Source organism: Hippoglossus hippoglossus, chromosome 9, assembly GCF_009819705.1.
Source record: "Hippoglossus hippoglossus isolate fHipHip1 chromosome 9, fHipHip1.pri, whole genome shotgun sequence".
NCBI lineage: Eukaryota > Metazoa > Chordata > Actinopteri > Pleuronectiformes > Pleuronectidae > Hippoglossus > Hippoglossus hippoglossus.
Window position 1 is genome coordinate 7,698,275 of NC_047159.1, and position 17,478 is coordinate 7,715,752.

Sequence of the window (17,478 nt, forward strand, 5' to 3'; positions counted from 1 at the left end):
TGTGCATCTGTTAAGGCAGACTATGAAGTCACACGTAAACTGCTGGGAGCCACACACACACACACACACACACACACACACACACCCACACACACTACAAGACACATGAACCACGCTGAAAAATTAACGATGTGAGAGGGAGGAGAAAGTCGTGGCACAAGATGTGATGCCAAGTGACACTTGGTGGAAGCAGCCGTCCTCAGGATTTCTCTCTGAGCGCACAGCAGAGTCTCCTCCACATCAGCTGCCAGCAGGAAGGATGCAATTATATAACTTCACTCCCAAACTCAGCTCTGGGTAAAAGTGGGAGCGAACGAGCTGCTCAGGGTCGAGAGGGAATTTAAAGAATTATGAATACAAAAAAATCATAATATCAGCCAACAAGCCTGGAGAGAAGATCCAGGCTTGTTGGTTTAACTTGTTCTCATTTGCCACCTGCAGGAAAATAATCATCGTTTCTCTTCCTGTCCTCTTGTTCGACAGCACAAAATGTTTTTTCTATAGAAAATCATTGAATGTGTTTCTCACCTGCATGTTTGCGGAGCTGGAGCAGCGACACTGATGGTTTGGATTTCTGCGGAGTGAGACCTCTCTGTGCGGACCCTCCACCTCCGACTGCCGCTCCACTGGATGCGAAGGAATGCGCGCACACACGTTTTCTCTCTCTCTCTCTCTCTCTGACACACACACATGGAGGGGGTGGGGGTGGGGTGATGGGAGCCGAGAGAGAAGAAGAAGAGGACCTTCATCCTTTCACAGCCTAATGAGGATAAAGTCAACAGGCTGGAAGAGCATTTTATTTCTGCCTAAATCACCAACACCTGGACAGATGTTGATCTGGAATATCAGAAAACTGCACAGCTGGCTCCACACATACAAACAGAGCTGCATGATAATAGGCAGCCTTTTACAAAGCTCAATTATAATGACTTTGTCAAATAGGCTGAATATTTAATAGGAACATATTTTAGGTTGCCAGGTTGTGGAAAATCCTCTTTTTGCCTCTTCACGCAGAGATTTAATGAACGAGGACACGGTGGGTTGTTTGACCAATCACACCGTGGAAAAATCTCTCTGGTTGGTGTTTATCTTCCTCAACATTGATATTAGCTTTATGTTTTCATTCAGCTCTTTAGATCCTCAACCCTTCAACAGACCGACCCCCCCACAGCATTTTAAAGTAGAGCTGCAATGATTAATCAATTAATCAAATAGTAAGTTGGCAGAAATTTCACTGGAAATCATCCTGAGAATCAAACAATTGTTTCAGTGACTTTTTAAAGACAACATGTCACCTATTTGTTTGTTCTTAAATGTCAAGCTCTTGTGTTTGTCTTTGTCTTACATAATAGTCAATTAAAAGAAAACATAATTTATAATTTATAAGTAGTATACACACTTAATACATACTTCATGTTTTCAATATAATGTATATAATTTTCAATGTATTATATTATAACTACTATATTTGAGAGCAGATTTTAATGTATATTAACATATTTATCAACAATTATTCCTCATATGAAGCCTGGAGTTTACTGCGTGTTTGTATAAACTATCAATCAATAATATTCATAAATAATTAGCGATACACTACAGCCCCCTTCTAATCACATAAAGCATTTAGTGTGTGTCTGTTATAAACTATTACTGCATATAGCCTGATGGGGGGGAGTTACGCTAGGATGCATCACATCAAACATTTAGAGCTGCAGACTTATTCATTATTGTGAGAAATCTATTAATTAGATTTACCTATAGATTACTTAGTAATATATGCTGCTGGTCTAATATAAAGTAGTGATTTACAACCTGGCAACCCAGAAGACTGATATATCTGAGCCAGTAAATTATGCTAAACAACAAGTAGCTATATATGCTTTATTAAACCTATTATTGTAACAGCATCTGAAAAAGAGACAAATATTTCGCCGTAACAACCTTTTTCATTAATATTTCCATTCAGCCGTGATCACTGAGGCCAATTTAGGGATGTCAAGTAAAGAGGAGGAGGGTGTGTGTGTACGCGTGTGTGTGTTGCATTAGATTACAGTACGTAATTGTCATGAGAGTGATTGGTACAGAAACGCAATTAAAGCCCTGCTGGAGAATCCGTGTGAGCGACCTTGTCTCCATGTGAAGCTGCCCAGCGGAGAGAGAGGGGGAGAGGGAGAGAGAGAGGGGGGGGGGGGGGGGGGGGGGGGGGGGGGGGGGGCTACTGTGCAATCAAGCCAGGTCAAGCATCCTCACACATCATCCTGATTGCATAATGAACGGCCATGAAAATGTAAATAGCCGGCAGGATGAATGAGGAAAGGCCATCTGTCTAATAAAGCCGCCTCCTATTAACCCACCAAAGCTGAAGACACGTTTCCACATGTTTCCACATGTGTCCACATGTGTCCACACGGGTCCGACAGCACGCAGAGGACAAACACACATTCACACACTCTTTAATTTGAAGGTATAGCCTACAGTAGATCAACTCATAGAAAACAGAATTAAAGAATTACAGAGTTGTGGTGGAAGTGGGAAATTATCGCCCGGGGCTGCTGACACACTACAGAAATTGACGCCTGCAGCTTGTTTATAATGTTTCTTCTTTAAACACCACATCCTCACTTCTTCACCTCAGTTTTGCTTGAGCTAGAATTTCGCAAACTGATCACCTACATACATATAAGAGGAAATCAAGACATGACGTCTCCAACCCACACAGATCTGCACATTTTGCTGCGGTTTGATAAGAAAATGATTTATCTGATTGTAGATGTTTCGATTGTTTAACACGGTACAAACAGGATCAGGTGGAGATGTGAGCATAGGTCAGGAGGAAGTTCTAATTCTTGTTCTTGAAGTCCTTATCTCTAAAGTGACTTTTAACAAAGTGGTTTTTTTTAGTCTCAGATAGCATCCTCGTCCTTTGTTTGTTTCTCAATGTTATCTCAGTCTCCGCCTCTCCTTCCCTCCTCCTCTCTGTTTTCCACTTTATCTCTGCCTCAGAAACACACACACACACACAATTTCTCTTTCTTTAAACCTCCATCTTACCAATGCACACACACACACACACACACACACACACACACACACACACACACACACACACACACACACACACACACACACACACACACACACACACACACACACACACACACACACACACACACACACACACACACACACACACACGCTGCATTCAATGAAGGTCCTACGGGCTCAGTAGGACAAACAATCTGTGCGAGAGTCAGTTCCATCACAGAATAAACATGTTGGAAACAGCTGGGGTTAGACGTCAACAGTGGCTCTCTAACCACGGAGGGACATCAGCTGGTTGAGTCGAGCCATTTGAATCAGTTGTTGGAGTCCCCCCCCCCAAGGACTTCCATTGTCACAGAGGACCGATAACATCAAGCAACCAGGAAATCCACTGTGGGAGGGGGGGACAGATGTTAAAGTATCGAGACGCGTGATGTGGAACGACGATGGATTATAATCCTTCTAATACCACCAGGATTCAAAAGGTGCGTGTTTACATGAACAGGGTGTTTAACATTTTAGATGTTTTAGAAGGATAAATCTTCTTTAGACAGCAGTTACCATCGATGCAAATGTATTTCAGCATCATTTTTAGAAGCCTGACGAAATAAAATAAATATATATAATATAAAATATATTTTTTCTATCCAATCAATCATCCCCTTTTGTATTATAACGTCTGATTCATCCGTCCTTACCCCCTCGGGCAGGGAACACTGCATAAGAAAAATGCAGTTGCAGTGGTGATACATTTGTCAAACATGAATATAACTTCTTACATTACAAACTAAGAAATGTGTCTTCTATCCCCGGCTAAAACCCGACACACAAAATATTCTTTTCTTGAAACACAAGTCAACTTTCTTATATTCATTTATCATAAGATGAGCATTAAAACATCAAACTGACTTCATCTTCAGTCTCAAATCTCATGACAGTCATACGCAGGTTTACTTATCGTTCCTCCTGTGGAAGCAGCTCCCCCTTTGGGTGCAGGAGGCAGACGCCCTCTGTGTTTAAGGTTTGTCTTTAAAACTGAACTCTATTTCAAAGCTCATAGTTATGATTGGCTCAGGTGAGATTTGAAGCATCCCTAAGTTCTGCTGCTGTGGGCGTAGACTGCTGAGGGAACTCCCATGATGCATTGAGCACTTCTTTTCTCTCTCTCTCTCTATTTATATCACAATACTGCTGCATGTCATTAAGTTTGTGTTTTCTAACATCTGTACTTTGTGCTTTTTCCTCTCTGTCCTCACGCTGCAGGTGTCTCTGACTCCAGAGCTGCAGGATCCAGATCTGCCAATTCAACACTCACATACCAGTAACATCGAGTATTAGAGTTTCCACATTAATATCGTCAATGTCTTGACATCGGGAGATTCATATCAAAGTAATGAACGGGCTTAAAGTGAACATCAGCCAGAGAAATGAGTGCAACAGAGTTCAACAGCTGCAGGGTGATACTACACACTGCAGTGTTAATTCACAAGAAGTGCAAACCTCACCTTCCCAACGGCAACAGCTAAAACGTCTTAATGATTTGTTGAAGACATTCATCATAATTTGGCTTCTCCTCATCCGACCATTTTTAAACAGATATTGCAGTTGAAATGTTCACGTAATTTAGCCTTTTCTCCTTCAACACTAGACAATGTCTTCCCATACACACACTTCCCCCCCCCATCTTTACTATAAAATAATATGCATGAATACACGCCGTGTCTGTCAGCTTAAAGCCCCTCACTGTGCAGGGAGGTTGGAGGGGTTGATCATCAAAGCAGTGTAAAATCCAGTCTGCTGTAGACTGAGAGCAGAGAATCCCCAAGAAGGAACCTCACGGCTGAGATGATAGTCAGTTATTTGCTTTCACCTTTAAAAGAAACAGAAGAATAACACACACGCGTGCTCGTGCACACACACACACACATGCGCACATGCACACAGCAGCTCGAGAGTAATTCGCCGCTCACAAGGATTTCATGTTTCTATGGAGAAGAAAGTCTATTTTTAGTAGTGATATAAATAGATCTTCCTGTAGCTCCGATGCTTGCGTTCATGTCTGAATATACCCTGCGGCCTTTACAGTATATTATTTTCTTATCGCAATGTGCCTCTGTGGACGTGTTTTTCAAAATCACACTGCCAAACATTCATCTGCTCTGCTCCTGGGAGTGTGTACGAACGATTTCCTGGGCAAGTGCAGACAATGAAGAGCAGTTTGTCACAGTGACATTGGAGCTGAGGTGTATGGTCCCTGTGCAAGGTGACACTTGAAAAGTAGAAGCGGCTGAGTGTGATTGGCAAGATGTTGTCACATTCATCAATTAACTTTCTCCGACCCTCCTCAGATCGGTACAAGCACCGAGATAACAACCATTTCTTCACCCAGAGGAGTAATGTAATATTGAGCCGGATAACGTCCTGAGACAAATGACACAGACAGATTGTTTTTTTCTGATGGCTTATAAAAAAGATAACTAAAAGGCTCGCAGCATCCCCGGGCTTTAGGAAGTGGACACAAAGGAGCAGAAGGGCACTGGCGACTTATTGCGGAGGAGGGGTACGAGTGAGACGGGGAGCAACTTTGTATCCGTGGAAACAGTTGCTAAGTAGCGAACCGAGGCATCCCTTGACAAAGAGGGACAAAGATATGATTGTGAGGAGAGGCAAAGTGCAGGGAAAAGGAGGAAATATATATATGTGTGTGTGTATTATTTCCCCCTCAATGGATTCATTTTTCAAAGATTTATCAATAAATTGAAATTCTGAATATAAGGAAAAATCTATTATCTCTACTATAGAGTCAAAAGTGACACCTTCATCTACACCAATAGTTCAAATCTATTGATGGGACAATCATTTCACGCGTACAAATTTGAATGGCGTAGATCATGTACCTCCAACAAAGCCCTACAATCCCCCTTGGAAACCACATTTAAAATAGTCTTTATATTTCCAAATGGTGGAATGAAACTTGGAAAAAAATACAGAGACTTAATACTTTATGGATTCAGGGGGAGAGAAACTGTGATTTTAGTTTTTTCTTTAAATGGGTTTGGTGTCACTTGCACAAAAAAACAATCCACAACCATATTGATTCTTCTTTTCCCACTTGTGCCAATTACACACCTGTGTCTCCCAAGCTACACCGCACTCCGCCCTTCCTGCACCTCCTTCCCCTCTTCCTCCTGATCTGCATCACCCTCTTCCTCGCTGCTGTGGAACCTGATTGACAGAAAACAGGGACAAAGAGGACAGCCCATTAATATGCTAATCCATGCAGGGACGACTTCGACACACGCAGCCTAGTCAGAAATACATGTGTGTCGACTGTGAGGCACGCAGTGTAAAATCAAAGATCGGGGAGGAGGAGGAGAAGGAGGAGGAAGAGGAGGGTGATGTGAATGTAATGTGGGCAGAGAGCTATGGTTGTGTGCACATAAAAAGTAAAGTGGTGGCATTTGGAGGAGGAATCCCCCTCATCCTCACACAACACCTACATGTTCTCAGCAGAGAGGATGACATGTGAAGTATTCAGAGGAGTGACCTGAGTGCTATGTCCTTGCCATGTGCGGCCTCGCTCACTCTGCGCTGGCATCAATAATCCATGCGACCTGCTCTGGTGGAGAGACAACAGAGCGCAGAGGGCTTATGTAAGAGAGTGTCAGGTCTGAGAGTCGGGCCGGGATCGATCCTCCGGGACCTGACTGAATGACACGAGGGGACAAGACCACATGAGCGTGCACGTTTACAGTAGAGGAGAAGCAACAGAAGCATCTGTGCTGTACATCCACGTCGTCTCAGAACAGAAACACACTTTGTTTTGACATTTGTAATCTACAAGCGGTTTGTTCTGTTGCCGTGGAGGCCGGTGGCTGTTTGAAGTGGGTTTGAAAGGATGTCGCCAGCATCTCCACGGCCTCACTGACCCGAGGGATGAGCGAGTACAACCCCCCCCTCCCCTCTCTCCCCTGTCTCAGTGAATGTACAGCGCTCGGCAGACTCCCCCTACCTCGCAGAGAAAGACTGAGATAGACAGCCAGCCAGAGAGGGTTTCATCCGTATTCCCCTTATCTCCCCGGCCAAAATCCCCAGCCTCCGGAAAGCAATTTAAAGGCCAGACAGAGACAGAGAGGGAGGGAGTCAGAGGGATTCATCTGAACACTGTGGAGCTCAGGCTCACTATACAACAGGATACATCCAAACCAGGCATAAGTACATAAAATATGCATTAACAATAAGGGAATGAAATACTTTTGTTTTCTACTAGGTACACAGTCTGTGTAAGGAGTAAAAGAGGCTTTTTAAAGGATCTGCATTCATATGCTGAGAGCTGTTAATGGAGATTAACTTCAGCACCGAAAAACAGTATCACTGTTTGTGTTTCGTGTTGAAGACTCCAGTGATAAAATAAACTAGAGGGACTGTCAACAGTGTGTGGGGAACACAAGACAGAGTCTCGGCCCAGATTTCTGCTGTCTACACTAGAAGCTCACAAATATTGACCGTTGCCCCCCCCCCCCCCGAGGCTAATTTGTCATTCGACGATAACCGATGACCTCCCAGGTTTTACACTAGCATACTTGTTTGAAAGATCGTGATTATTTAACTCACTGGACGCCGCTAAACCAGAGCCTTTTGTGTGATGTGGCGACTGTTAACATTTCTCAATGCAGAACAGGGCTTTCCAAAGAAATCTCAGCAAATGAGTCATCAAGACGTCTTAATGCATTTGATGTGTGTGAGTACGTGTGGGTGCAAACAGGGCTTTGAGGGATCTGTTCCTAATTAACCAAATCAATAAAATCACTATTAAAGCTTCACTGCTACAGGTGCTGTCCCAGTGTCGGTCATTAAAAATCTAAAGAAGCTCTCCTGCCTTTGGTGAGATCAGAAGACTGATCCCACTCTCATGTCTGTACAGTAAATATGAAAGACTGGAAATAAGAAGGAAGAGCGAGTGTGGCTCTGCCCAAAAGCAACTCCACTGTTCTCCTGCCAATACTCAAACACCCACTGCTCCAGTACATAACCCTCACTACACACTGACATTTGTTAGTTTTTCTATCGATTAAATGGAATTCATTTCATTTCATTCGGAGCCAGAGTCTGGGTAGTTTTTCGACCAGTCAGCATCAGCTGCCAATCTTATATTCTAGATAAAACCAAACTTACTGGGAAAATGAACACGTGAAGAAACATCCGTGTGATTAGAGCTACAGATCATGAGAGAAAACATCTTTGAATCTTGTGTATTTGGACTTTTTAGTTTGGTCCATCAACTAACATGAAAGAGGCAAGGTTCGTGATCAATACCGCAGCCAGCCACCAGGGGGCGATCAATATGATTTGGCCTCACTTTTTGGGGGGGGCTGTCATATTGTCCATCATTATGAACAGGTAAATTCCACACTTTAACGTGAAACAACAAAACAAAATAATATCGTGAGTGAATTAAACTTGACGGAGCTTCTACCATCAAGACCGACTGTATTATCTGACTGCTTGTATTTGGAACTTCAGTAACTGTTAATAAGTCATATTAATTATCTGACGGGATTTGTCATTATGACGCATGTCTAATATCGCCGTCGGAAATCGGGGCCAATTTGGAAGCGGACACCCCAATCAAGCAGAATCCTCTTAGCTCTGTTCCAGGAAGTAATTAATCTTAACCCGGGTGGCAGTGGTTAATTAAATATTGAGACATCTTAAATTCCTGCGCCGCCGCTTTGCTTTATCGGTCACCTCCGAAAATGACAGTCCCATCTTTTTTCTCCGTTCTCTATCTGAGGACAAACACTTCCTCTCTTATCGGCTCTATCAGACAAAACCCACAGCGGAGCTGCGGGTACATTGTGTTTCAGAGAATAAAATAGGATGAGTACATCTTCCCTCAAAGGTTTTCAGAAATAATTCAGCACAGAGGAGAAAGCTGCCGAGAGCTGGTGTATATTTAGACATCCTGAACAGACATGAATTATTATAGTATCAAAATGTCTCTGGCATAAATAAATCCATAAAATAAATGAATAAACAAATAAAATCCTCTTTTCCCGCAGCGTGTGTTCAGCTCATGAGAGTCCTGCCCTTTCAGCGGATGAATCTGTCACTCCACGGGAGTCTGGGATTACACTGGAAGGCAATCTACTGAAAGTTATAATCTGCTGTGTGGATGCTGCGCCGTCTCTTCCTCGGAATGCTTTTATTCTCTAGTCAATCAGACGAGGCACATTTTGGACAAAGAGAAAATGCCTCTTCATATACCCGCTTATATATTTATATCAGTATATTCACATCTGTGTAATTATAATTACACTGTGCTACTGCACTTTGTTTTACTACTTCCCTTGCCCATAATATTCTCTCTGTAGTGAAAGGTGTATGTACATATTGCTATATTTTTCATATCTTATTACTTAACTGTGCCTACTTTCTCTTATCATTATGTCTACCTAGTTTAATATCCACTGCAGTAACAAGTGTGTTTCCTCTGCGTGGGACCAATAAAGTTGATCTAATCTTTTTGGAATAAGGAAGAGAAAGAAACAGAAAGATGAACAGATAACGTTTGTTTTACTAAAGTCTAATGTTTGGTACATATTTTGGTGAGAATGAAAATGAGTGTTTAATCAAATGTTACTAATTTCATGAAATAAAAAAGTCAATAAATATAAGTGGGCTACACTGGCTGTGGGTCCCAAACATACACAACTGTATCCTACATGTTGTGTTAAACTTATCAGAGTTAAGTTATTCCTGCAACAACAGTAACTTTCTCGTACACAACGTAAACATCAAGGGTTTTAGCACCTGAAACTACGTATTATTGTGTTTTTGTTACCTTAAAATGAGACCTTTGGATTCACATCAAGCATCAGTCTTTCAGAGAGTCGGCCATTTTGAATCACCATGTTTCTACAGTAGCCAAGAACAGACAAACTAAGTGAGAACTTTTGTGCTTTTCTAATGGAACCTGAAGGCCACCGTAGTTTTCTACACCTGGAGGAGGAAGGGGCCGGGCGAGGGCGGGCTATCTATCTATCTATCTATCTATCTATCTGTCTATCTATCTATCTATCTATCTATCTATCTGTCTATCTATCTATCTATCTATCTATCTATCTATCTGTCTATCTATCTATCTGTCTATCTATCTATCTATCTATCTGTCTATCTATCTATCTATCTATCCATTCATCCATCCATCCATCTATCAACCCCCCTAAACTCATTAAGACATTATGTTGGTTGAATTCTGACAGATTGAAACAGTAAAAGAACATTTACTGGTGCCTGCTAACGGCCTCTTCTTGGTTGCTTTAGATAACTTTTACTTCAATAAAAAGCACTAATTGTTATCCTAAGTAATGTTTTAAAATGTAATTAAAGATCATAACTCATTGCACCATTGTTGTAATTGGGGGGAGCTCATTTAAACAAACTGTGGTGCAGTTGATATATAAAAAGAAAATAAAGTGTACGAATAGCTCAAATTTGTACAATTTCAATAAATGTACTTGGTTACATTCCACCACTGTCATGTAGTAATAAAGTCCCAGCTGGTTTCTACTTAAGTCAAATTATTTTGCAGCGTGTAGAGAAGTTATATTCAGACGAGAGCCAGATGTGTCAGATTAAAGCTTTGTGAGGATTAAAACTGTCTGACTGCATATTACCTCTTGCAGACAGACAGAAACACAGACCGGCAACTACCAGCTGCAGACATTCACACAGATATATATATAGATATATATATATATATATATATATATATATATATATATATATATATATATATATATATATATATATATATATATATATATAATATATATACACACACACACACAGACAAATAGAAAAACCGACAGACTGATGGACAGTCAGACAGAGACAGACTGATGGACAGACAGATGTGTCTGAGGTTTGTCTGGCTGCATCTGAACCGAATTCTCTGAATATTCAGCAGTTTTTCTGTTTGCCCACCGACCTGAAACTGCCCGACTTTTGGATTCTGTGATGCAACTGTTGTGTAAAACTGAATTCGGAGAAATGTCAAATGTCCAAATCCCCATGGTGTTGTTGAATAACTGAGGCAACAGCAAATGAAATGTCCTGGACCCTGGATAATGGTTGTGTAACTATAAAGAGATTATCAATGTGATGCCGAGTGCTTTCCAGAAATAAATCCACTTCTATTTTCATCTGTTAAACTGACCAAACAGAAATCAGTAAATTTCTCAGATTTATTCCTCAAACCGGACCTGACAGGTGAGGATTATTTACTCTCTGCTAGAGTAGAGAAAGAGCACCACCTGCTGGCTTCATCTGGTTACTGCTGTAGGACCCGTCTCCATAACCATAGTTGGAAACGTCAAAAAACAAAGATAAATTGGAAACTTGAATCATTTATTTTGGACTGAATCAATGAATACAAAAACATTTGGGGTCGACTCGACATTGCGAAACCACAGAAATTATTTACAAATGCGTTATCTACAAGGAAAAATGGGATACGTGACATCTGCTTTTCCAAATCGGGCAAAAATAGACAGAGTGAACGAGTGCTGAATTTACACCGGGGCAGTGTGGAATGAAAACAGCCAGTGGCTCTGAACACGTCTTCAGAATCAAAGCACTGACGCTTCATCACATCACAGATGACATCATTCATACAGTGGACAGTGGACAGCGGACTGTTTATAGAAAGGTTGACATTAAACCTCCCGCTGTGAATCTCATTAATCTTAGTGATCCTCCACCACCATGTGATCACTGAGCCCTTCAGTCACACAGGACAAGTCCCAGTCGCCCGCTTTATTCTATTCTCCTTTTTTGGGGCTTTTAGAAACAACCTATGAAGCCTCTTCATCGATCTTCGGCGCCAGGTAGTATTTGACGTGTCCCATGTCAGCAATCTTGTACTCCACCACTGCAGGAAAGAAAATAATAATCATGCAAGGGCCACAACAACTTCTGCGATCATGATGAGAATCCAAATGAAGCGAGTGATGTAAGAAACCCGCCAGATGCACTCACCCAGGGGGATGTCGGCGGACATGCTGAGGGTGACTGTCTTGGACAGCGGCGTGGCCTTGGTGAAGAAGTTCAGGTAGTTGAGGGCAAAGATCAGCTGGACGGGCTCGTTCATCTCGATGGTCACCTACAAACAAGAGGAGAAGGGAAACGGTCAGGACCAGAACATGTGTCATCACAACAGTGCAAGTAGAAAGGGACGATGAATAATTAGCATCATTATCGATGTCGAAGCTTACGTTCCAGTAGTGTTACTGGTTTTTGAAATACGCATTCAGACTGTCAACATCAGAACTAATGAACGATAACCAACAGATGTAGATAAATTTAATGTCACTTGACTAAATGATTTTTTTCCAGTTCCTAACTAAAGATCTTAATCTTTGGTTCTGGGGACAAACAGACACAAATTAAATCAGTGATAAATCTTTTAAATAAAATAATTTTTTGAATTAATGAGCACATAAAAATCTAACTGTAAATTTGCAGAATTTGTGTCTTCTGATCCACAGCTTAAAATCTTAATGTATTCAATTAAGTCGATAGAAAGAACCAGCTGCCTCTGAAGTTTTAAACAGCTTGTGAATTGTACTTTTACTTGATAACAATAAGTCAAATGCTGAGTTATTCAAATGAATTTACTTTAAGGATCCTAAACTTGGTGAGTGAATACTTGAAACATATTCACATCAGCAATGTACCAACATCAGTCAATGTTTCTTGACTTGACTTTTTTGCTTGGAATTAACTAAATATGTTGTCTTTAAACTCTAAGTTAATGCTCACCGCTTCGTCCTCTTTGTCTACATTGCTGGTCTGGGACAGTTTGACGTTTCCTGTTCCCAGCTCTCCTGAAGCGGAGAACTTGACTCCATCCTTGGCACAGGAGATCATGACGGCGTCGCCGATCTGGGAGAGATCTCTGCAGATTCTGGCGAACTCCCCGGAGGGCATCTTCACCACGCAGCTGTACTCCTGCTCCTGGAGGAAGAGATGGTCGGGAAAGGGTCAGGAACTGTGGGCCTCAGAAACACGTCAGACACAAACGGAGAAGGACGACAGATTACTTACTGGAATACCCAGCTGCTCCACATCCAGGTCCATCAACTTCATCTCATAATCTGAGACTTTCTCCTGGTCTGCAAGATGACGAGAGGCAAGTAAGATAATGCTGAAGATCAGTGGAGATCAATTTAAAGCTGCTGCTGCTGATCGTAATAAGTCAGAAACTTACTGAGTGTCTCAAACACGAGGGCGAGTGTGTCTGCATTGTCTTCTGCTCGGAGGGTGATGATGTCCTCGTTTCCAGCACACTTCAGGATCTTTGACATACTGGATGGGATTGAAGAAAAAAGGTCAAACTCAAGATGCTTTGGAAGGCAGTGATTTCTAAATGGAAAATAAGAAATCTATACACTCAGGATGAGACAAGTGGGGAATGATTCAGCGCCTTATGAAGCTGCCATACATTTTGCTTCTATGTGCCAACTTTCTATTTGAAAGGTCTAATATTTCACTCTGCTCTGTGGGACTAGAAAGATGTGGTGTATGATTGACTTTTATTCTGACATTTTACAGAGTTAAAGATCAATCATAAAAATAACTCGCAGACTGTTGTAACATAATCATGGTCAATGACTTTTGCTTGAAAAAAAAAAATACCTACAACATTATGTAAACTGTGTTCGGTTAACATTTGGTTTGGAAACATGCTTGTTAAAATACATTATCCTGATATAAAAGGAAAATGCATTGGGACAACTTTACGCATGAACCACATTTCAAAACATGATCATCTTTGTGCCGATCAACTAATCGATTCATTTCATGTTTTGCAACATTTTGTCGAATAAAAAACAAAAACATCTGATCGAAGTCGAAGTGTCAAGTGAACCGGGACAAGAAGGCACTGGCCGGAAGTGGAAGTTCCCGGGTTAAACAACAATTCCCGCCAACCCTGCCTGCAGAGGAATTGGCGCTCAAATGACGTCACTACGTATTCATAAAGCAGCAGATGTCTGTTAAAACTGCGCCAAATGTGAATTTTAGACACAAGACGCAGTTTCCCTGCTGAACAATGAGAAACATCAGCAGGATCCACGCGCGTGAATCTGCGCGTTAGAGAACTGACAGTGAAGAGTTAACTACGCAGACATGCCCGGGCAAGAGCCAAGATGGCTTCCTCCTTTCTTTTTCCCTCCTCACCATCTTTTTCCCTCTTCACACGTTACACACCGACTTATAACTCCAGCTGCCAACAGATCAACAGCTGCACCGTGTGTTCACATCATCACGTTGTGTTCACGCATTAAAACCCGCGCACACAAACCAGACCCAGTCTACTTTTTAACGAATTTAACAACAAAACTTCAACAACTCGAGCTGTCAAACTTAAGAGTCGGTGGATCCTTCATCGAAAACTTCCCGCTGACCTCAACGTGTTATCCGGGAGGGAGAAAGAAGCAGAAGTGTGTGTGTGTGAGCAGCACCTGCTGAGGTTCACCCCCATCGCCAGGTTCCTGTCGCAGCGGTACGAGTCGAAGCCGTCGTGCCGGAGTGTGAGCTGCACCAGGGACACGTGAGAGGAGTCCATGCTCTGCAGGGAGATGCCGGACGAGCTGACGTCCCAGCAGGCCTCGGTGATCAGGTCCTTCAGAGCCTCCAGCACCTTCTTCAGGATGGAGCCCTGCACCAGGCGAGCCTCGAACATGGTTCCCGTGTGGCGGTGCTTCTTCTCCGGGTAGATTACTCAACAAGAGAGGTGGCTGTTCGCGTCAGGATGGAGGACGTGGGTTAAAGTAGAGTGTGTGTGTGGAGGAGTTCAGTCTTTGTGTTGTCAGATGAGCAGGAAACAAACACACACACTCACTGCAGAGGTTTGAGCTGCAAGCGCGCGCTAACGTCCACTTTTAATGATTCTGCCTGGTTGCGTCATTTCCGCTTCCTGGTTCCGTCGTCCTGAGCGCTAAATAGGACGGGAGGGGATTTCAGCCATGATGGAGAGGACACGACTGTGAACTGATACAGTCTTCATACAGCAATTAGAACTAATTATGGAAATATGTCTTTAAAGTCATCACTCTGTACCCACGCAAAACTGAGTGTAAGATTTTAAAGACTTTTAATTCCACATAGAGCACAATTCTATAGTGTTTTCACTTTTTGTTAAATACACTTACATCTGCTGGGCCATCATTCTACAGGCTATGTTAGTCTAATGCACAACTTTGTATTATTGCTTCAGTTATTTACCTTTAAATCTGTATTATTATGTATTATGTATGTATAATATACACCTTATACTTCAAATATTGTATTGTCAATATTTCCATTGGCACAAACTTCTTTACAGTGACAGCTTTGTAGTAGTTCCGGTGGCGAGGCTTTCATCTCACTGCAGTGAACTTATTCTTGACTCATTTTGACCTTTTATTAGTCTTATGTTCTTGTGTTTGACTGTGTGACACTATTCTATCAATCTATCCATCTCTCTGTTTCTCCCTCTGTCTGTCTATTTATCTATGTATCCAATAAGGCCCAGTTATTTATCAAGTACATGCATTCGCTCCACCATTAATGTAATAAGATAGCAGTTTGTCAAGGAACAAAGATATTACACTTTATATATGCTTCTTCAACCAGGCGTTTTCAGCCTCCAGCTCCTTCAGACGGGCGCTTTCAGCCTCCAGCTCCTTCAGGCGGCCGTTTTCAGCCACCAGCTCCTGATTCTCCCTCTTCGAGTCCTGGAGGGCTCAGTGGAGGGCCTGCAGCATTTTGTGGATGCCGCACTTGTGTTGCTCATCTCCTGAGCTGTTGATCCTCTCCATGTCAATTAACAGGTGCTGCAGTGTAGCAAGAAGGTTTCTGTAGAGTACTTTCTTCTGTAGCTGTGTACAAAAGTTTTTGTAGAGTATTCTCTTGTCTTGTGACGGTCAAAGTTGCAGGAGAGACGTTTCTTGTGTGTCTGACGTTGGCTCAAGGTCGTCGTGTGTGGTTCCACTGACAAATGTTTCTCTTAAATAGGTGAGCTAATTGGCTTTGATCTGTTTCATTCTACAACACACACCCATCCTCCTTTGATCAACTTCAGAGTCATACAGAAAGTCATACAAAGTCATAAAAGGTTTCCGTGTGGGTAGGGGGGTGGCAGTCCAGAGAGTTATCCCCCTCAATATCATTGCTAACTGAGCAATGATCATTTTAAATAGTAACACAATATGCAGTGAACGCATGTTCGCAAAATAAACCGCTCCCCTTGCCTCACGGTGGTTTGGTCCACTCACCACTCCCCCCCTCCCCCACCTATCTCTCTCTCTCTCTCTCTCTCTCTCTCAGAGTTGACTGACTTCATTGCAGCTCCACAACTTTGCTGTAATTCTACCACTTAATAGAATAAAACACATCAAAGTTGAATCTTGAATCTAACTTGGTCACCTTGGTTCTTGCAGCTTCGTCTCCTCATGCACAAGTGAGGCAGGATGTGGATACATTATAAAAAATAAACATAACTCCAACTTCTCAGACTTTCAAGCCGTTTGCTTTGTTACAAACGTCAGATGTGTATATATATGTCACAGGATGCTTGGTTACATACAACGTACTGTATATATATATATATATATTCACAGTACAGTACGTTCGTTGGTCCCCTCCAGGAATTGCTCTTGAGAAATTTATGTTTATGTTTGTTATGTTTGTTTATTTGTTTGCGATATTATGCAAAAACCACTGAACGTATTTCCACAATGGGCCAATAAATTAACCCATTGAATATTATTGCAGATAATTTTGCAAATGTATTTTTCATGGTTCTCATTAAAGTTGTGATATGATGTATTTTACAACACTTGTAATTTTGTAATAATGTATTTTGCTGGGGAAAAAAATCCTACACATTTAGGAGGTGGGTATCTATGAGTGTGTGCAATTTGGTGAAGATCACAATAAAAATCTGGATGTAGGGAATTTAAATGTGGTGTCATAAGGAGACTGTTGGGCCTGGGAGATGTTATGCACTCCACTGAATGCCTTCTACGCAACATTTGTATAATTTACACTTTGTACAAGACCAATAATCAAATTAGTTTACCAGACACAATCAAATGATCGCTTATTTCTCAAAGCTAATCTGCCACAACCAAGAGACTTTTATCAAGAGAACTGAACATGCAAGATGTGTTAACATATAACATTCACTATATATACAAATAATAAAGCTTCCATTGATACATTAATCAATAATAAAAATTCTATTGAGTTTAAGTGAGCATTTTTTTTCCATAGAAGTAGCTGTAATCAATACCAGGCTATATGGTTTCCATTCAGAAAACCTACAAATATTAGTAAATAACAGACCTACATTGTTACCAAAAATCTCTTTTAACTGAGCTACTAAAC

The 17,478-nt window shown here is 41.7% G+C and overlaps 2 protein-coding genes across 4 annotated transcripts in view; both read right to left on the reverse strand.

The window, feature by feature from the left end:
• LOC117768015 (calsenilin-like) overlaps positions 1-671 on the reverse strand; it is a 34,473-nt gene extending 33,802 nt beyond the window's left edge. For all 3 annotated transcript variants that reach the window (XM_034596050.1, XM_034596048.1, XM_034596049.1), the window contains exon 1: positions 529-671. In XM_034596050.1, the coding sequence (XP_034451941.1) occupies positions 529-534 (6 nt within the window). In that variant the 5' untranslated portion in view covers positions 535-671. The remainder of the gene's footprint in view (positions 1-528) is intronic.
• A 10,762-nt stretch (positions 672-11,433) lies between these two features.
• On the reverse strand, positions 11,434-14,982 carry pcna (proliferating cell nuclear antigen). The gene is made up of 6 exons (XM_034596054.1): positions 14,571-14,982; positions 13,316-13,413; positions 13,153-13,220; positions 12,868-13,062; positions 12,085-12,208; positions 11,434-11,977 (listed from the first exon to the last, which is right to left on the reverse strand). The coding sequence occupies exons 1-6, from the start codon at positions 14,789-14,791 to the stop codon at positions 11,901-11,903; spliced, it is 783 nt and encodes a 260-aa protein (XP_034451945.1). The 5' UTR covers positions 14,792-14,982; the 3' UTR covers positions 11,434-11,900.
• Positions 14,983-17,478: the final 2,496 nt, after the last annotated feature.

Coding starts and splice junctions, on each gene's coding strand:
- pcna (XM_034596054.1), bottom strand. CDS start 14,791: ATGTTCGAGGCTCGCCTGGTGCAGGGCTCCATCCTGAAGAAGGTGCTG. Junction 13,063..13,152: donor TGGAGCAGCTGGGTATTCCA/GTAAGTAATCTG, acceptor CTCTTCCTCCAG/GAGCAGGAGTACAGCTGCGT. Junction 11,978..12,084: donor GTCCGCCGACATCCCCCTGG/GTGAGTGCATCT, acceptor TCTTTCCTGCAG/TGGTGGAGTACAAGATTGCT.